We start from the raw sequence: 22,076 nt of genomic DNA on the forward strand, positions 1-22,076 counted from the left end.
AAATTAATACAAAATGAAAAGCTGAAATGTCTTGAGTCAATAAGTATTCAACCCCTTTGTTATTGCAAGCCTAAATTAGTTCAGGAGTAAAAATGGGCTTAACAAGTCACAATAAGTTGCAAGGACTCACTCTGTGTTCAATAATAGTGTTTAACATTATTTTTGAATGACTACCTCATCTATGGACTACAGTTCAGTCGTGTGGTCAGGTGCCACAAAAAAGGACTTAGGAAAATTGCAATTGGCTCAGAATAGGGCAGCACGGCTGGCACTTGGATGTACACAGAGAGCTAATATTAATAATATGCATGTCAATCTCTCCTGGCTCAAAGTGGAGAGATTGACTTCATCACTACTTGTATTTATGAGAGGTATTGACATGTTGAATGCACCAAGCTTTCTGTTTGAACTACTGGCACACAGCTCGGACACCCATGCATACTCCACAAGACATGCCACCAGAGGTCTCTTCACAGTCCCCAAGTCCAGAACAGACTATGGAAGGTGCACAGTTCTACATAGAGCCTTGACTACATGGAACTCTATTCCACATCAAGTAACTGATGCAAGTAGTCAAATTAGATTTTTAAAAACAGATAAAAACACCTTATGGAACAGCGGGGACTGTGAAGCAGCACAAACATAGGCACAAACACATGCATACATACACACGATAACATACACACTATACACACACGTACACATGTGCCTTGGCAGCAGCTAATGGGGATCCATAATAAATACAAAAATACAAATCTCTGTACCCCACACATACAATTATCTGTAAGGTCCCTCAGTCGAGCAGTGAATTTCAAACAACAACAAAGACCAGGGAGGTTTTCCAATGCCTCGCAAAGAAGGGCACATATTGGTAGATGGATGCTGTATCAGTACACCAAGACACTACAAAGATACAGACTTCCTTCCTAACTCAGTTGCCGGAGATGAAGGAAAACGCTCAGAGATTTCACCATGAGGCCACTCCACAATACTAACCTAAATTACAGAGTGAAAAGAAGGAAGCCTGTACATAATAAAAATAATCCAAATCATGCATCCTGTCTGCAATAAGGCACTAAAGTAAAGCTGCAAAAAATTTTGCAAATAAATTAACTTTATGTCCTGAATACAAAGGGTTATGTTTGGGGAGAATCCAACACATCACCGAGTACCACTCTTCATATTTTCAAGCATGGTGGTGGCTGCATCATGTTATGGGTATGCTTATCATCGGCAAGGACTAGAGAGTTTTGTAGGATAAAAATACATGGAATAGTCTAGAGGAAAATCTGCTTCAGTCTACTTTCCACCAGACAAATTCACCTTTTAGCAGGACAATAACCTAAAACAATGAGTGTACAAAACATTAGAAACACCTTCAATCGGGGCATGGACGCTACAAGGTGTTGAAAGCATTCCACAGGGATGCTGGCCCATGCTGACTCCAATGCTTCCCCCAGTTTTGTCAAGTAGGCTGGATGTCCTTTGGGTGGTGGACCATTCTTTATACACACGGGAAAGTGTTGAGGGTGAAAAACCCAGCAGCGTTGCAGTTTTTGACACACTCAAGCCGGTGCACCTGGCACCTACTACCATACCCCGTTTAAAGGCACTTACAGTGCCTTGCAAAAGTATTCATCCACCTTGGCGTTTTTCCTATTTTGTTGCATTACAACCTGTAATTTAATTGGATTTCTAATTGGATTTCATGTAATGGACATACGCAAAATAGTCGAAATTGGTGAAGTGAAAAAATATATATATATCTTTAAAATTTCTAAAAAATAAATAACGGAAATGTGGTGCGTGCATATGTATTCACCCCCTTTGCTATGAAGCCCTTAAATAATATCTGGTGCAACCAATTACCTTCAGAAGTCACATAATTAGTTAAATAAAGTCCACCTGTGTGCAATGTAAGTGTCACATGATCTCAGTATATATACAGTTGAAGTCGGAAGTTTATATACACTTAGGTTGAAGTCATTAAAACTTGTTTTTCAACCACAAATTTCTTGTTAACAAATTATAGTTTTGGCAAGTCGGTTAGGACATCTACTTTGTGCATGACACAAGTAATTTTTCCAACAATTGTTTACAGACAGATTATTTCACTTATAATTCACTGTATCACAATTCCAGTGGGTCAGAAGTTTACATACACTAAGTTGACTGTGCCTTTCAACAGCTTGGAAAATTCCAGAAAATGATGTCATGGCTTTAGAAGCTTCTGATAGGCTAATTTACATAATTTGAGCCAATTGGAGGTGTACCTGTGGATGTATTTCAAGGCCTACCTTCAAACTCAGTGCCTCTTTGCTTGACATCATGGGAAAATCAAAAGAAATCAGTCAAGACCTCAGAAAAATAATTGTAGACCTCTACAAGTCTGGTTCATCCTTGGGAGCAATTTCCATGTTAATCTGTACAAACAATAGTACGCAAGTATAAACACCATGGGACCACGCAGCCGTCATACCGCTCAGGAAGGAGACGCGTTCTGTCTCCTAGAGATGAACGTACTTTGGTGCCAAAAGTGAAAATCAATCCCAGAACAACAGCAAAGGACCTTGTGAAGATGCTGGAGGAAACAGGTACAAAAGTATCTATATCCACAGTAAAACGAGTCCTATATCGACATAACCTGAAAGGCCGCTCAGCAAGGAAGAAGCCACTGCTCCAAAACCGCCATAAAAAACCCAGACTACGGTTTGCAACTGCAAATGGGGACAAAGATCGTACTTTTTGGAGAAATGTCCTCTGGTCTGATGAAACAAAAATAGAACTGTTTGGTCATAATGACCATCGTTATTTTTGGAGGAAAAAGGGGGACGCTTGCAAGCCGAAGAACACCATCCCAACCGTGAAGCATGGGGGTGGCAGCATCATGCTGTGGGGGTGCTTTGCTGCAGGAGGGACTGGTGCACTTCACAAAATAGATGGCATCATGAGGAAGGAAAATTATGTGGATATATTGAAGCAACATCACAAGACGTCAGTCAGGAAGTTAAAGCTTGGTCGCAAATGGGTCTTCCAAATGGACAATGACCCCAAGCATACTTCCAAAGTTGTGGCAAAATGGCTTAAGGACAACAACGTCAAGGTATTGGAGTGGCCATCACAAAGCCCTGACCTGTGGGCAGAACTGAAAAAGCGTGTGCGAGCAAGGAGGCCTACAAACCTGACTCAGTTACATCAGCTCTGTCAGGAGGAATGTGCCAAAATTCACCCAACTTATTGTGGGAAGCTTGTGGAAGGCTACCCGAAACGTTTGACTCAAATTAAACAATTTAAAGGCAATGCTACCAAATACTAATTGAGTGTATGTAAACTTCTGACCCACTGGGAATGTGATGAAAGAACTAAAAGCTGAAATAAATTATTCTCTCTACTATTATTCTGACATTTCACATTCTTAAAATAAAGTGGTGATCCTAACTGACCTAAAACAATGAATTTTTACTAGGATTAAATGTCAGGAATTGTGAAAAACTGAGTTTAAATGTATTTGGCTAAAGTGTATGTAAACTTCAGACTTCAACTGTACATCTGTTCTGAAAGGCCCCAGAGTGTGCAACACCACTAAGCAAGAGCACCACCAAGCAAGCGGCACCATGAAGACCAAGGAGCTCTTCAAACAGGTCAGGGACAAAGTTGTGGAGAAGTACAGATCAGGGTTGGGTTATAAAAAAATATCAGAAACTTTGAACATCCCACGGAGCACCATTAAATCCATTATTAAAAAATGGAAAGAATATGGCACCAAAACAAACCTGCCAAGAGAGGGCTGCCCACCAAAACTCACGGACCAGGCAAGGAGGTCATTAATCAGAGAGGCAACAAAGAGACCAAAGATAACCCCGAAGGAGCTGCAAAGCTCCACAGCGGAGATTGGAGTATCTGTCCATAGGACCACTTTAAGCCGTACACTCCACAGAGCTGGGCTTTACGGAAGAGTGGCCAGAGAAAAGCCAGTGCTTAAAGAAAAAAATAAGCAAACACGTTTGGTGTTCGCCAAAAGGCATGTGGGAGACTCCCCAAACATATGGAAGAAGGTACTCTGGTCAGATGAGACTAAAATTGAGCTTTTTTGCCATCAAGGAAAATGCTATGTCTGGCGCAAACCCAACATCTCTCATCACCCCGAGAACACCATCCCCACAGTGAAGTATGGTGGTGGCAGCATCATGCTGTGGGGATGTTTTTCATCGGCAGGGACTGGGAAACTGGTCAGAATTGAAGGAATGATGGATGGTGCTAAATACAGGGAAATTCTTGAGGGAAACCTGTTTCAGTCTTCCAGAGATTTGAGACTGGGACGGAGGTTCACCTTCCAGCAGGACAATGACCCTAAGCATACTGCTAAAGCAACACTTGAGTGGTTTAAGGGGAAACATTTAAATGTATTGGAATGGCCTAGTCAAAGCCCAGACCTCAATCCAATTGAGAATCTGTGGTTTGACTTAAAGATTGCTGTACACCAGCGGAACCCATCCAACTTGAAGGAGCTGGAGCAGTTTTGCCTTGAAGAATGGGCAAAAATCCCAGTGGCTAGATGTGCCAAGCTTATAGATACATACCCCAAGAGATTTGAAGCTGTAATTGCTGCAAAAGGTGGCTCTACAAAGTATTGACTTTGGGGTGGTGAATAGTTATGCACGCTCACGTTTTATATATTTTTTGTCTTATTTCTTGTTTGTTTCACAATAAAAAATATTTTGCATCTTCAAAGTGGTAGGCATGTTGTGTAAATCAAATGATACAACCCCCCCCCAAAATCCATTTAAATTCCAGGTTGTACGGCAACAAAATAGGAAAAATGCCAAGGGGGGTGAATACTTTCGCAAGCCACTGTAAATCTTTTGTCTTGCCCATTCACCCTCTGAATAGCACACATACACAATCCATGTCTCAATTGTCTCAAGGCTTAAAATTCCTTATTTAACCTGCCTCCTCCCCTTCATCTACACTGATTGAAGTGGATTTAACAAGTGACATCAATAAGAGATCATCACCTGGCCGAGTTACAGTTTTGACTTAAATCTGCTTGAAAACCTATGGCAAGACTTGAAGATGGCTGTCTAGCAATGATCAACAACCAACTTGACAGAGCTTGAATATATATTTTTTTTGTGCAAATATTGTACAATCCAGGTATGGTGAGCTCTTATACTTACCCAGAAAGATTCACAGCTGTAATTGCTGCCAAAAGTGATTCTAACATGTATTGACTCAGGTGGTTGAATACTTATCTAATTAAGATATATCAGTGTCTTAGTTTTCAAAATTCACATTCTCTACAAATGTTAGAATTTTTCTTACTGAGAATTTTGTGTAGATCTTTGCCAAAAAAATGACAATTAAATCAATTTTAATCTCACCTTGTGACACAACAAAATATGGAAAAAGTTAAGGGGTGTGAATACTTTATGATGCCACTGTATATCTGTGTGATTAATTTGAGCGAAGACATGCAGTCGTGCTTTTTGAAGTACTGGGAGGAAAGGGCCAACATCAATGTGCATCATTCTCCATGACTGATGCAAGTGGAAGGGATCTAACGAAAATATGCAGACAAAAGCAATTACCAGTAAGTATTCATATAGATGCTAAATAATCACATTGCTTGTACATGCTTGAGCATCGAAGCCACTACAGGTGGGACATTTAAAGAGCGATATGAGTCAGAAACATTTATTCTAGTGTCAAAATTGACTACAAGTGTTAATAGGATAAATTTGGTCACAGAAATTGTATCTCACAGAATTAAGGGTACCCCACAGTTTTCCTTGGGTTGGGTTTATTTAAATCCTGCCCACATGCCCACAGCTGGAAGCACCCAAGTAAATCACCAATTTGGAGCGCAGCTGCAAGCAACCCGATCGTAATGCCCATGGTAAATTTGGTTCGACTTCGGATATCCCTATGGGGCTGGTTAGGGACCATGAGTAAATTACACAATATACATGGGACAATATTTTTAAAATGTCAGTAGCTCAAAATTTCAATGACTTAAATACCTCAAACCAACTATAAATTGTAGAAATTCAAATATAATGAGAAAAAAGAAGAGCTGTGAGCATTTAATAAAAAGGGAATGCATGGATTGATGGAGGGTTGGTAGATATGACTAACTTATGCTATATAGGTCTATATATTTTGTTTTCCTCTCTCACCCTCTCCTGCATCCTTTGAGTGTTCTAATTTTATTTGTATTTTCTGCATGATAGAACATTAACTTTGAGTTGCAATAAAGGGATGCATGGGCTATAACTTGAGACACGTGACTTATTTTGTTTGTTTGTTTTGGAAATGCTAAAAAAATAGATATAATTTATCAATGCAGTTAGTCACAGGGAGGGTTACAGGGAGGGTTATATAGGGCAGAGATTTGCATAGGCCTACTGCTCCTTGGGATTAGGGATGGAATGTGTGGGGAAGGATTTTTTGTTTGGTGTGTTATTATAAAGGGGGAAATGAAAAGATTATTAGTGACATGGCAATTATGGTTTGTTCCATTTTGGGGGTTTACATCCTATTTCTTTCTAGGTTACATCACAGTGAATATATGGAGCGATCCACTCATTTGATAATTTTTAGTGATGTTTTTTAAGATGATCTCTTTGAATATTAATAGCTCACATAATCCTGTGAAAATAAGGAAATGCTTATCCTATCTTCAAACAAATAAAGTAGATATTGCATTTATACAGTGACCCACCTATCAGAAACATAAATAATGAAATGGAAAAGGGACTTGGTGGGAAATATTGTGCATAGTTCATTCTCAAAAAGAAAGCACGGTGTGGCAATACTTTTCAACAAACATTTAAATGTAACCTTGCTACAGCAGTATAAGGATGATCTGTGTCGGGTGATATGTGTTAATGCCATTGTTCATGCGATTAAATTAAACCTTTGTAACATTTAGCCTATGCACCCAACATTGAAGATCCATTGTTTTTCCATAGTATAAATAAGATTATTGGTAATATGACAGAAGGAAATGTAATCCTGAATAATGATGAGTGAGAAAGTTACAGAGGCATAAATATTATACCGCCCCCCCAAAGAATGCTAACCTCCCCTGTTATTGTAATGGTGAGAGGTTAGCATCTCTTGAGAACATGATATTTCTGCGTCTAACTTTCTCACTCAGTATTATATTATTCACGATTCATTCAGGGCTATCCATAATCATGGTAGCATTCACATTAATGTAGAAGTGTTTAGAAACATATTATATTCTCATTTACAATAAAAGTGACTCCAAAATGGCACAATACATTATTTACCATTCATTTCTATTGGGCACAAAATAGTGGAATTGCAAATTGAATTACAGGGGGAAACAGTCAAAATAAGTAGGTGGTGTTTAAACAAGTTATTACAGGATGATGAACTTGAGAGATCACTTGGAGAGAGAATATGGGCTCTACTGAAACATTGGGTATGGTATGGGAAACCTCAAAGGCCTTTGTAAGGGGGAAGATGATCAGCTTTTCTCCTAAAACAAACAAAGTATAGGTAAAGCTGATACACTAGAACATCAGATACATTTATTAGAGAAAGAACTTGTAAAAAACGATTATATGATTTTGTTTAAACAAATGTGACGTAAAATTTTAGCTACTTGAGATGTACAACACTAAGGCGGAATATACCCTTTTTAGGACGAGAAGCCCGTTTTATGAAGGAAGTGATAAAGTAGGAAAACTTTTGGCAAGCCAGCTGAAGAAAAGAGATGCCAGTAATATTATTTCTGCCATAATGAATTAAGATAATAGGTTATTTACTGGCACACAGGGTATGAATTAGGTTTTCTATGGACTCTACACCAGTCAGAGGATAACTCAGTGGATGCAGATTATAATAACTTTTTTGGTTCATTAAAGGTCGCCAAAAATGTCAACAGAACAAGCAGAGTGTATGGACACCCCCATTCCAGAGGTGGAGGTTAGAAAAGCTATTGCCCAGCTAAGTGACGGAAAATCACCAGGTTTAGATGGCCTACCAGTAGAGTAGTACACGTCTTCTGTAGGTATACTAGCCCCTATACTGAATGAAATATTCACTGAAGCGTTGCGATTGAAAGACCTGACCGAACCTTGAAATTATAGACCCATCAGCCTTAGTAATGTGGATGGAAAGTTGTTATCTAAGATTCTTGCCTCTAGACTTACAGTTAGTGAGTGCATACATTTTCATACTGGCCCCCCGTGAGAAACGAACCCACAACCCTGGTGTTGAACCCTCCTACATGCCAAAAAGTTAAATTTTGGTTTCATCAGACCAGAGAATCTTGTTTCTCATGGTCCGAGAGTCCTTTAGGTGCCTTTTGGCCAACTCCATGCGGACTGTCATGTGCCTTTTACTGAGGAGTGGCTTCCGTCTGGACACTACCATAAAGGCCTGATTGCTGGAGTGCTGCAGAGATGGTTGTCCTTCTGGAAGGTTCTCCCATCTCCACAGAGGAACTCTGGAGCTCTGTCAGAGTGACCATCAGGTTCTTGGTCACCTCCCTGACCAAGGCCCTTCTCCCCCGATCGCTCAGTTTGGCCGGGCTGCCAGCTCTAGGAAGAGTCTTGGTGGTTCGAAACTTTTTCCATTTAAGAATGATGGAGGCCACTGTGTTCTTGGGGACCTTCAATGGTGCAGAATTTTTTTGGTACCCTTCCCCAGATCTGTGCCTCGACATAATCCTGTCTTGGAGCTCTACGGACTATTCCTTCAACCTCATGGCTTGGTTTTTGCTCTGACAACTGTGGGACCTTATATAGACAGGAGTGTGCCTTTCCAAATCATGTCCAATCAATTTAATTTACAACAGGTGGACTCCAATCAAGTTGTAGAAATATCAAGGATTATCAATGGAAACAGGATGCACCTGAGCTCAATTTCAAGTCTCATAGCAAAGGGTCTGAATACTTATGTAAATAAGGTGTTTCAGTTTTTTGTTTTTTATAAATTTGCAAAAATGTCTAAAAACCTGTTTTCACTTTGTCATTATGGGGTATTGTGTGTAGATTGATGAAGAAATTGTTTCATTTAATCCATTTTAGAATAAGGCTGTAACGTAACAAAATGTGGAAAAAGGGAAGGAGTCTAAATACTTTCCGAATGCACTGTATATCACTTTGTTAGTAGCTTTTCAATGTTAGCACTCAAAGTGTTATGTTTGGGGCAAATCCAACACTAACACATTACTGAATACCACTCTCCATATTTTTGAAGCATAGTGGTGGCTGCATCATGCTATGGGTATGCTTGTAATCACTAAGGACTGGGGAGTTTTTCAGAATAAAAAATAAACCGAATGGAGCTAAACACAAGCAAAATCCTAGAGGAAAACCTGGTTCAGTCTGCTTTCCACCAGACACTGGGAGATGAATTCACCTTTCAGCAGGACAATAACCTAAAACACAATGCCAAATCTACACTGGAGTTGCTTACCAAATGAATGTTCCTGAGTGGCCAAGTTACAGTTTTAACTTAAATATACCTGAAAATGATATGGGAACGATTCTTGTGTTTCCTTAAGGGCGCATAAAAGAAAATCATATAAATTATCAGGGGGAAAAAAAGTTTGTTTAGTTGATTATTGTTTTGGGATTGTATTGGTTATGGTGCACTGGGCTTAGGTATAGTTTGGTGTACTGTGTGTTTTTTTTGTAAGTATGAAAAAATGAAATAAATTGTCAATACAGAAAAATATAAATACACTGAGTATACAAAACATTAGGAACACTTGCTCTTTCCATGACAGACTGACCAGGTGAATCCAGGTGAAAGCTATGATCCCTTATTGATGTCACTTTTTAAATCCACTTCAAATCAGTGTAGATGAAGGAGAGAAGACAGGGTTAAAGAAGGATTTTTAAGCCTTGATACAATTGAGACATGGATTGTGTATGTGTGCCATTCAGAGGGTGAATGGGCAAGACAAAATATTTAAGTGCCTTTGAATGGGTTATGGTAGTAGGTGCCAGGCCCCGGTTTGAGTGTGTCAAGAACTGCAACGCTGCTGGGTTTTTCCACGCTCAACAGTTTCCTGTGTGTATCAAGAATGGTCCACCACCCAAAGGACATCCAGCCAACTTGACACAACTGTGGGAAGCATTGGAGTCAACATGGGCCAGCATCCCTGTGGAACGCCTTCAACACCTTGTGTAGTCCGTGCCCTGACGAATTGAGGTTGCTCTGAGGGCAAAATGGGTTGCAACTCAATATTAGGAAGGCGTTCCTAATGTTTTGTACACTCAGTGTATATTGTCCATTTACATTGTGTAATTTATTGACAGTTCCTTACTAGCCCCACAGATATGCTATCCAAAGTTAAACCAATTTTGCCACGGTCGCACACCGGCTGGCTGAAGCTAATTGGCGAAAGAAGTTGGCTAGCTTGCTAGCTAGTCTGGGCTATTACCAGACACAATACCTGACCAGACACAATATGTGGTTAGACTGTTTGAAGTTATCTAGAAGGTTGAGTGATTGTAACTGTGTACTGTTTTGGCAGAGTGAATGTACAAATGCTTCCCACGTGCGAACATACACACGAGACACCCACATCAAAGCACACCTCCAAGACCCAAATGTCATTCTCAGTCGCGTTTCCTAATGAGGATGACTGAAACTGAGGCTAAATCAGTCAGTTTAGCCCCCCTTTAAGATCTGGATGGAGCGAGGGGAGAGCATAGAGGATGTCTGTGTGGTTATCTATGAATAGGATCCCGATTCTCCACCTTTCTCCCCAAGTTTGCACTTGCACACCTTCCATCATGAATTTAAAATGGTGGAAACCTCCTCCAGCCAATGTTTACTTTTAAAATGTGTGAAGGGGGGGCCTCCCGAGTGGCGCAGTGGTCTAAGGCACTGCATCGCAGTGCTAGAGGCATTACTACAGACCCGGGTTCATTCTCATAGTCCCATAGGACGGCGCACAATTGGCCCAGTGTCTTCAGGGTTAGGAGAGGGTTTGGCCGGGGGGGGCTTTATACTTGGCTCATCGCGCTCTAGCGACTCCTTGTGGTGGGCCGGGTGCCTGCAGGCTGACCTGGTTGCCAGTTGAACTGCGTTTCCTCCGACACATTGACTTCCGGGTCAAGCTGGCGGGTGTTAAGGAGCGCGGTTAGGCGGGTCATGTTTCGGAGGACGCATGACTCCACCTTCGCCTCTCCTGAGCCCGTTGGGGAGTCGCAGCGATGAGACGAAATTGGGGAGAAAAAGGGGGTTAAAATAATAAAAAATAATAAAAATGAGTGAAGGGAACAGCACACTTCAGGAGAAAGGTGGAAAATCAGGATGCAGCCAGAGAAGCTGATGGTTTAGCTGGTGATACCTTTGAGGGCAGGAAGCTTCTGCAGCTCTCTGTTCTTGGCGAGGTTGAATCGTGACGAACTCTGGCGACGCTCCTTCTTGACGATCTGGGGCCCGCCAGAGTACTTGATCTTGTTGAGCTGAGTGGGTGGTGGGGTGCTGTTGCTGGGACGCTTGCTGGCAGTTTGCTGCTGCTGCGCCTGTGAACAACACACACGAAAATCACAATGAGCTTGATGAAGTTCTGTGAGGCTTGGAAAGGTTGGAACCACTGAAAATAGAATGCAAGATGGATGTTTTATTCAAACTAAATGTATAATATTCCATATCAATTTTAATATCTGTCCTGAACCCTTGACAGACTTTTCTATTTGAGAAGATTACCATTTGCATTCCCTCAGTAAACATCATTTCCATTTCTTGGGATTGACATTTACTATCACAGTAAATCAATCTAGTAGATAAAACCCCATTCAATCTGGTATACATTGTTTCTCACTAGCTGCTAACCCATACTACATTCACCATGCAGAGAGCAGTAAATGACTCCACAGAGACACTCTGATTGGCTTGGTCTAATGACACCATTATCCTGGAGTTTTAAAGGGAGCACACAGAGAGATGACTCCTGAACATATGACTGGTCATGCTGTTGAGAATGAGAGGTGGAGGGGTTTTATTCTGTCAAACACTACAAACACTATAATTCCATGTCCCAAGAATATATATTTTCTCTAAAGCTTCCCTCTGGGACATTATAGACTAGAGGGAATACAGTAGTATAGTCAGTGATGTCCTGATTTCATTCAATCAAATTCATAATCCTTTCTTCATGTCCATGATTACATGCATAGAAGTTCATCACAAACCTCAAGAGCATTGAACCCCTGACAAAATGGAGGTCCTCCTCAAGGATTGTAATGAACTTACATATGTGAAATCACAGACCAGAAGAAAGGATTTAGGTTTTCACATCACTATTATTTTCCCTCTACAATGCCTCTTGGGAATTGTAGTTCTATGCTAACCTAAAAAAAATAGATTTGCATATCCATGTTCTTGAACAAGCTTGTCATTGGACATGCAGCTGCTCTTGTAAATAGGTTTACTGAATAATGTACTGCTCTCATGCAGTCCACGCTGACTGACTAAGGTCTAGAATCGAGTGGACAATCACATCTTTGTACTTAGTTTGGACTCAAGTATGCATGAGTAACACTGCACTCCATTCAGCAGTAATGTCAACTACTCCTTTGTAATACTGAAACAGTTCAGTTGAGGTTCAACTGTATGTGCTGGGGTATTACATGTATATTTTATATTAGTTACCCTCTCTTGGCTTTCAGTAGCGATGCGTGGGGAAGCCAGAAGAAACGCCATTTTACAACCTATGTGTTGTGATAATTACGTTGCTTGCTCTTTAACCTGTTAGTTCATATGCCTTGCGACCGTGATATATAGGCCTAAAGGCCGAGACAATAAGAAGACACTGTCACGGTTTCGGCCGAGGCTGCCTCTCTCCCTTGTTCGGGCAGGCTTCGGCGTTCGTTGTCTCCGGAATACTAGCTGCCACCGTTGTATGTTTCATGTTCGTTTGCTTTTGTCTGTTTGTTGTGACACCTGTTCTCGTTTAGCGTAATTAGTGTCCTATAAGTTTCTCGTTGTGTTTGTCTAGTGTTGTGTGTTATTGATTTTGGTCTGTCGTGTGTTGGGCTTATTTTCGCTCGGTTGAGCTTTCCTCCACTGCGTTGGAGCGTTACGCACCTGTTAGTGCGCTTTTTGCTATTTTGCCTTTGTGCGTATTTTTGCCTTCGGGCAAGTGTTGTCATTTTTCCTGTTTGGAGATTTACTAAAGTTGTTTGGACTATCCTTCGGTGTTCTGCGTTTGATTCCACCACTACACCCACCTACAGCACGCGTGACAGAATAACACACCAATAATGGAATCAGCAGGAGCCGCAGCAGCCCAGACGACGCTGGAGGACCAGGTCCGGGGAACAACGGGACCAGATCCTGCAGATGGGGACCGCACTGCAGGAGGTGATCACCACCATCCGAGGCTGGGGAACGCCTCCACCGCCACCCTCCCTGCCAGCACCATCGGCCAGTCCGCCCATTCCCGCACCGGAACCCCGAGGAGTCCGACTCTCGCTCCCGAGGGCCTACGATGGAACCGCGGCCGGGTGTCAGGGATTCCTTCTCCAGGTGGAGCTGTACCTGGCCACCGTGCACCCGGCGCCCTCGGGACATGAGAGCGTGTCCGCCTGATCTCCTGCCTTTCCGGGAAGGCATTGAAATGGGCCAACGCGGAGTGGAGGAGGATCGACGCGGACACCATCACGTACGACGAGTTCTCCCGCCGCTTCAGGGCGGTGTTTGACCATCCCCGGAGGGGAAAGCGGCGGGGGAGCGTCTGGTCTTCCTCCGGCAGGGGAGGAGGAGTGCCCAAGAGTTCGCCCTCGATTTTTCCGTACTCTAGCGGCAGATGCAGGGTGGAATGATCGGGCTCTCGTCGATCACTACAGATGTAGTCTACGAGAGGACGTCCGTCGGGAGCTGGCTTGTAGGGACACCAGCCTCTCGTTCGACCAGTTGGTCGACATGTCCATCAGGCTGGATAACCTACTAGCTACCCGCGGACGTCCCGAGGGGGTCCGTCCATTTCACCCTCCAGCGCCTCCCGAGCCGTGTCCCATGGAGCTCGGGGCGCTGGCGCTAGAGAGAGGAGGGGTCGGCTTACTAGGGGGTCCATCCCCTGCACCAACTGTGGTCGGGGAGGACACACCGCGGCTAGGTGCTGGGGATGGCCTCCTAGGGGAGAGGACGACAGGTCCCGCACTGGGGGATTCCTTCCAGGTGAGTAGGCGCCCCACTCACCCAGAGCTCTCTGTTGCACATTTCTGTATGCCTGTGAGTTTTCCACAGGTAGCACCTCATTCCCAGCATAAGGCGCTGGTAGATTCAGGCGCGGCTGGGAATTTTATTGATAAGAAGTTTTGTTTAGCTTTAGGGATTCCCCTTCTTCCTGTTGATGTTCCTTTTCCCCGTTCATGCCCTAGATAGCCGTCCGTTGGGTGCGGGCTTGATCAGGGAGGTCACTGCGCCACTTAGGATGTGTGCGCAGGGGGGTCATCAGGAGATGATTCAGCTATTTCTGATTGACTCTCCTGCGTATCCGGTGGTGCTGGGCATGCCCTGGTTGAGTACCCATAACCCATCTATTTCGTGGCAGGAGAGGGCTCTGATGGAGTGGTCTGCCCGGTGTGTGGGTAGATGTTTAGGCGTTTCCGTAGGGGCTACCTCGGTGGAGAGTCCAAACCAGGTGCCCGCATTGCACGTTCCCCCTGAGTATGGGGATTTGGCTATTGCGTTTAGTAAGTCGAGGGCGACGCAGTTGCCGCCCCATAGGCAGGGAGATTGTGCGATAGACCTCCAGGCAGGAGCTGCGCTCCCACGGAGCCATGTGTATCCTCTGTCTCAGGAGGAGAAGAAAGCTATGTAAACTTACATAGACGAATCTCTGAGACAAGGATACATACGGCCTTCCACTTCCCCTGCGTCCTCGAGTTTCTATTTTGTGAAGAAGAAGGATGGTGGTTTACGCCCGTGCATCGATTACCGTGGTCTCAATCAGATCACGGTGAAGTACAGTTATCCACTCCCGCTGATTGCGACCATGACTGAGTCCTTGCATGGGGCGCGTTTCTTCACTAAATTAGATCTCAGGAGCGCGTACAACTTGGTACGCATCAGGGAGGGCGATGAATGGAAGACAGCCTTTAGTACCACCTCGGGCCATTACGAGTATCTTGTCATGCCATACGGGTTGATGAACGCTCCGTCAGTTTTCCAATCATTCGTGGATGAGATCTTCAGGGACATGCAGGGGCAGGGGGTTGTGGTGTACATAGATGACATTCTCGTGTACTCGCCTACCCGTGTCGAGCATGTGGCCCTGGTGCGCAGAGTGTTGCGGAGGCTGGTGGAGCACGACCTGTATGTTAAGGCAGAGAAGTGTCTGTTTTTCCAGGAGTCGGTCTCCTTTTTTGGGGTATCAGTTGTCTGCGTCAGGGGTGAAGATGGAGGTAGACCGGGTGTCAGCCGCGTAATTGGCAAACACCAACCACTGTGAAGGAGGTGCAGCAGTTTTTGGGGTTTGCGAATTACTACCGGAGGTTTATCCGGGGTTTTGGACAGGTGGCAGCTCCCATCACGTCTCTCTTGAAGGGGGGCCCGGTGCGTCTGCAGTGGTCTGCCGAGGCGGACAGGGCATTTGGGAGGCTGAAGGACCTGTTTACCTCGGCTCCAGTGCTGGCGCATCCGGATCCCTCTTTACCATTTCAGGTAGAGGTGGACGCGTCTGAGGCCGGTATTGGAGCCGTGCTTTCACAACGGTCAGGCGCGCCACCTAAACTCCGCCCCTGTGCCTTCTATTCCAAGAAGCTCAGTCCGGCGGAGCGAAACTATGACGTAGGGGACAGGGAGCTGTTAGCCGTGGTACAGGCCCTAAATGGCTTGAGGGGGCTCAACACCCTTTCCTCATTTTGACGGACCACCGTAACCTGGAGTACATCCGGGCAGCGAGGAGGCTAAACCCTCGGCAGGCTAGATGGAATATGTTCTTGATCACGTACATCCCTGGGTCACAGAACGGTAGGGCAGATGCGCTGTCTCGGCGGTATGACACGGAGGAGAGGTCCGTGGAGCCCACTCCCATACTGCCGGAGTCGTGTCTGGTGGCACCGGTAGTGTGGGAGGTCGATGCTGAGCTCGAGCGGGCGTTACGCGACCGACCCTAGTCCACCACAATGCCCGGAGGGTCGGAAGTATGTTCCGCTCGAGGTTCGGGATCGATTGATCTATTGGGCTCACACGTCACCCTCCTCTGGACACCCGGGTATCGGCCGGACAGTGCACTGTCTTAGTGCCAAGTACTGGTGGCCCACGTTGGCAAGGGATGTGAGGGTTTATGTTTCCTCCTGCTCGGTGTGCGCCCAGTGTAAGGCGCCTAGACATCTGCCTAGGGGTAAGTTACTACCCCTGCCCGTTCCACAACGACCATGGTCCCACCTCTCGGTGGATTTCCTTACTGACCTTCCTCCTTCACAGGGGAATACCACTATACTGGTCGTTGTGGACCGGTTTTCTAAGGCCTGTCGTTTGCTCCCCATGCCGGGCCTTCCCACCGCCCCTGCAAACTGCCGAAGCCCTATTCACCCATGTGTTCCGGCACTACGGGGTACCCGAGGATATTGTGTCTGATCGAGGTCCCCAATTTACCTCCAGAGTCTGGAGAGCTTTTATGGAGCGGTTGGGGGTCTCGGTGAGCCTCACCTCGGGTTACCACCCGGAGAGTAATGGGCAGGTGGAACGTGTGAACCAGGATGTGGGTAGGTTTCTTAGAACATACTGCCAGGACCGGCCGGAGGAGTGGGCAAGGTACGTTCCCTGGGCCGAAATGGCCCAGAATTCCCTACGCCATTCCTCCACTAACCTAACCCCCTTTCCAATGTGTGTTAGGGTACCAGCCGGTTCTGGCACCTTGGCAGCAGAGCCAGATCGAGGCTCCTGCGGTGGATGAGTGGGCGCGGCGCTCGGAGGAGACATGGAACACTGCACACGTCCACCTGCAGCGGGCCCTCCGACGTCATAAGGCGAGCGCCGATCTCCACCGCAGTGAGGGACCGGTGTACGCACCTGGTGATCGAGTCTGGCTCTCTACCAGAAACCTGCCCCTCCGCCTGCCCTGTCGGAAACTGGGTCGGCGGTTTGTAGGGCCATTTAAAGTCCTGGGAAGGTTGAACGAGGTGTGTTATAAATTACAACTACCTGTTGAATATAAAAGTATTAACCCCTCGTTCCATGTGTCCCTTCTCAGGCCGGTGGTAGCTGGCCCACTCCAAGAAAGTGAGATCAGGGAGACTCCTCCGCCCCCATTGGACATCGAGGGGGCACCGGCGTACTCCGTGAGGTCCATCTTGGATTCGAGACGTCGGATGGGGGTCTCCAGTATCTAGTGGAGTGGGAGGGGTACGGTCCGGAGGAGCGGTGCTGGGTGCCGAGGAGAGACATTTTGGACCCGTCTCTCCTGACGGAATTCCATCGTGGGCACCCGACGCACCCTGCTCCGCGTCCTCCGGGTCGCCCCCCGAGGCCGGAGTCGGCGCACGTCTGGAGCCGCGCGTCAAGGGGGGTACTGTCACGGTTTCGGCCGAGGCTGCCTCTCTCCCCTTGTTCGGGCAGGCTTCGGCGTTCGTTGTCTCCGGAATACTAGCTGCCACCGTTGTATGTTTCATGTTCATTTGCTTTTGTCTGTTTGTTGTCACGCCTGTTCTCGTTTAGCGTAATTAGTGTCCTATAAGTTTCTCGTTGTGTTTGTCTAGTGTTGTGTGTTATTGATTTTGGTCTGTCGTGTGTTGGGCTTATTTTTGCCCTTTCGCTCGGTTGAGCTTTCCTCCACTGCGTTGGAGCGTTACGCACCTGTTAGTGCGCTTTTTGCTATTTCGCCTTTGTGCGTATTTTTGCCTTCGGGCAAGTGTTGTCATTTTTCCTGTTTGGAGATTTACTAAAGTTGTTTGGACTATCCTTCGGTGTTCTGCGTTTGATTCCACCACTACACCCACCTACAGCACGCGTGACAGACACAGTGGCAGAATAAATTCAACCACACCTTTTATTCATCACAAAACCAGAGAGCAACCTCTGTCCAGTGAAGTTCACAAAGCATATTGCATGTAACAAACAGTTAGTTACATGACCTACAGCACGGTCAAGCAAGTTAATGTTTCTGACATTTTTCGGACCACTAAACAACTATTGATTTAGAACCACGGAGAGTTATCGCAAGTCGCAAAGAGAACAGGAGCTGCCTCCACTATTCCAGCACCATTTCAACATCATCAAATCACCTATGCTTAGTCTAATACAGTGACAACTAAAAGATACCAAAAACTATTTAGTTAAATCAACGTAAGCTAAATATGATGTGGCTGTCAACTGATTTCTGTGTGTGTGCGTGCGTGGTGTGTGTGTGTGCTTGCGTGTTCATGCAAGTAAAAAAAAACACTTGTAGACAAATGCCAATGCCACCCTCCTCTCTTTCATGTTGATGAAACGGTCTATCACTCTGTCATACAGTACACGCCTTTATTTCTTGTTGTCCTAGGCTACCTGGCTAAAATGCTTACTTGCTAGCCTAACGTCCTTTCATGGGCAACGCTAGCTAGTTAACATTAGCCTTCTACATCTGGCTACATGTTGAACTTCCATCCTCTCAGGCCAGGGGCACAACAATGTATGAATTAATGGTGGGATCAGAATCGCTGTTATAATCACTGGCCAATACGGAAAATTAAGTAAAATCAGTCCAAATTCCTATCTCCATCCATGGCTAATTTAGGAAAGGGACACTTTTAGCTAGCTAGCCACTGGAGGACAACAACACAACGAGATGCAACAATTCAAGTTGTTTCTGTCAATGACGAATGCTCTCAATGCAATTTGATAGGAGTGACGTCGAATCCAAACTGGCTTCCCTTGACACTTTTTTGGTGCGCCAGGACCATTCACAGTTGAGCTCACTCAGTTTAGCTCAACGCTGATTGGCTATTATTTTACACTTTTCTTTTTATCAAGGGAGGCCAAATGCTCGCTGGCTTCCCTTGCATTCAATGCTACAGGCTGCAACAATGTCATACTCTGTATGACCAGACCACATCAGATAGATGGCGTACACATACAGAGACAGAGGGGCGCTGTTTCGCTCGCTCAGTTGCGTTCTCCGGTGAGATACATTCAGCCTCTTGAGAATTGAAGGAACATTTTGAAACACAGAGACAAAATAAATTATTTTATATGTTTTTTTCTTGGTAAATTTTTTGGGGAAGCCTGGCTTCCCTTGGCGTCCATGAATACACACCACTGTTGGCTTTACAAATCACTTGTAAGGCCGCTGTTCCCCTAAAGGCCCGTTCTCCATCCCATTTTGGGCACTAACCCCTCTCTACCCTCTGCCATTACAGGCAGATATGCTTACAGGGGTATTTCCAGTCTAATTGAGTACAGGAGGGATTCCCTGAGGAATTTAGCTCCATGTTAAAAATGTATTTCATTCAATGAAATCACTGAAGTATACTGTTGAAATTAAGTTTAATTAAAAACGCATTCACGGTCCCATGTCTCAATAGTAGTGTCAAATGACACTCTATTTAAAAGGTCTGGGTAAAAGGTCTGGGTAAAATAAGTACTGTAAAAAGGTGCAGGTTGAGTAACTGAAGTACAGTAAGAGGATCTGTAGGATTGATTAGCTGCTGAAACAGCTTCCCCTTTCTTACGAGGCCACGGGAACGGATCAATCCAAAAGTGAATAACAACACGACCATCAAAGGGGAGTCCTTTATACTCATCCTCAGATAGTGTAAAATACCCATCAAACTGAGCAATAAATGTTATATATTGGCCTGCAAAGATTAAGTGCTGCAATTAAGCCTGATTTATCAGAACCCCCCCATCTCCTTTCCGGTATGACCTTTTGATAGGTGGAGTGACTGGATACGTTTTTACTATGGCTTTCACCTATCACGATCAGTGATCCAGAAGAAAAATAAATGAAGAAAGGTTGCTTTCTAAACTGTTGTCCCAACCTTTATGATTGCATGTATGTTTGAGAGTGCATAGTCTGCATGCAGTGCATTAACACATCTGGGCATGTTTTTGAAATCCTGGGTGGTGATGGTGTATGTTATGGACCATTCCCATCCGACACATGTTGGGGCTTGCCCAAGGCATGGCAGAGATGGCCGGTTTGCATGACTGGGCCGATCTCAAAATAGACCCAATCAATAGCCTTTCACCCTACGCAACGTCAAACCCTAAGCGCCCTGCGTTTCCTGTCATCAATACCGCTCTCTGGACTGTGGGATGTTTTGAGAGCGCAAACACTATTGTTTGTTAAGGTACGCACGCTATACTTACGCGAGAGGTTAACAAACCACACTCAGTGACTAATGGAGGGTATCCAGCGTCTAGCCAATGTTAATGAGGTGTACAGTTGCAGGACATGGTGATGCAACACACAGTATTGGCTTATACTGTACATCAGAGATTTTCAACCCTATTCCTGGGGACCCACTTGTGCACACATTTTTATTCTGACCGAGGACTAACACACGATTCAACTTATCAACTAATCACTAAGCCCTGGATTAGTTGAATCAGGTAGTTGATTAGTTAAATGAGGTGTGTTAGTGCTGCACTGAAAAATAATGATTAAAAAACACTGCAAGATCAAAATAATATATATATTTGAAACTGTAAGAAGAGCTACATTGTTTCTGTGAGGATCCAGGTGGCCATAAAGCATGTGCCTAGATTGCTATCTAGGAGTAATCTGTGGGCACTATATCCTAGACACCTGCCTAGCTGTCACAACAGTGATCTGTTGCATACTGAGTGCAACGCCATTTGAAACACTTAGATGCAAACAGGTCAGTGTTTGTCATCTACAAAAATGCATGATCGTATTTATCTGGCCATACCAAATCAGACATAAACAGCCAGATCAATCATATTCTGAGGTACCTGAACCTGCATGACCTCTTCCACACTGTTTTTCCATCTCAGAGCTTGTTGGCTAACCAAAACGAAATATGAGTCCTGATTCAATAATGTTTATTTAGATTTAAAAAACAAAATGTAAAATAGGCAGGTCTAACTTCTACTTTGACAGAAGGACACTTTATTGGGGAGTAAACTATGGAGAAGTTACCGCCTCTATGGTGGTCTATGCAGAGAGCTCAGCTGCATACAGAGAGGTCTGTACACAGAGGACAGCCGCTCCCTTCCTGATAAAACGGCTGGAGTCTGGATCCAACTCAAGCATCATAATGGCCCCTTAACAATGTTCCCAAGGAGCTGCTGTGAGTGAACTGAACCAGCAGGCCTATATGGCTGATCAGACATTGGCCATATGTGTCATTATGCAAAGGCATAACATTATGTTTAGCTCCTCTCTGTAATGTTGGCCTAAGCAGGGCGAGGAACAAGTATTGACACTGATGCAATACTATCTATGTAGCATTGAAAACGAACCATAGAACAAGATTAAGAAACAGGAAATACAGTGTCAAATGAAATTACATTGGGTGCATGCATAGGCCCCTTATGCAATAGACCATTTATAATACCTCAAAATAAACTCTAATTATAGGTTAATGGTCATACACAAATCTTTGATCAATTCATCTTCACAAATAAATGGCAGGCTAAAAATTAACAAATAAATACTGTTTAAGAACCATTTGGAACTGTCATGTTAATCAAATAATATCTTACCTCATCTGCATTTTCAGTTCCTGTGTCTTTCCCACTAGTGGCATTACTGTTTTTAGTGCTACTTTTGGCAGATTTGGTTGGTTCCTGTGAATGACAACAAGCCATAGTTATCTTACTGTATTCATAAAGAAGAACAAAATTGATATGGGACCATACACAACTCACATCTTCTGGTCTATGGAGTAATTGTACACTGCACAGAGATGTAATTTATGTGGTTAAATGGCCCTGATTACCGAAAGGGCACGCAGGACATGTGCCCCCAACCAAAAGGAGGTCGGAGGGCCCCAGATAGCATATGAACACCTCATAAGCAATCACAGAGGTATGTGCCCTGGGGCCCCAAATGCGGTAGTTCGGCCCTGGGTAGCAATGGCCTTATTTGCTTTACCTTCAAAAACAGTTAGAATGCATTCTTGTGGCAA

The 22,076-nt window shown here is 44.5% G+C and overlaps 1 protein-coding gene across 2 annotated transcripts in view; it reads right to left on the bottom strand.

Moving 5' to 3' along the window:
• Positions 1-22,076, bottom strand: part of LOC121553443 (serine/threonine-protein phosphatase 2A 56 kDa regulatory subunit delta isoform) — a 55,738-nt gene that overhangs the window by 32,779 nt on the left and 883 nt on the right. For both annotated transcript variants that reach the window (XM_041866545.2, XM_041866543.2), the window contains exons 2-3: positions 21,652-21,735; positions 11,342-11,519 (exon numbers count right to left, since the gene is read on the bottom strand). In XM_041866545.2, the coding sequence (XP_041722479.1) occupies positions 11,342-11,519; positions 21,652-21,735 (262 nt within the window). The remainder of the gene's footprint in view (positions 1-11,341; positions 11,520-21,651; positions 21,736-22,076) is intronic.

Source organism: Coregonus clupeaformis, chromosome 37, assembly GCF_020615455.1.
Source record: "Coregonus clupeaformis isolate EN_2021a chromosome 37, ASM2061545v1, whole genome shotgun sequence".
In the NCBI taxonomy this organism is placed as follows: domain Eukaryota; kingdom Metazoa; phylum Chordata; class Actinopteri; order Salmoniformes; family Salmonidae; genus Coregonus; species Coregonus clupeaformis.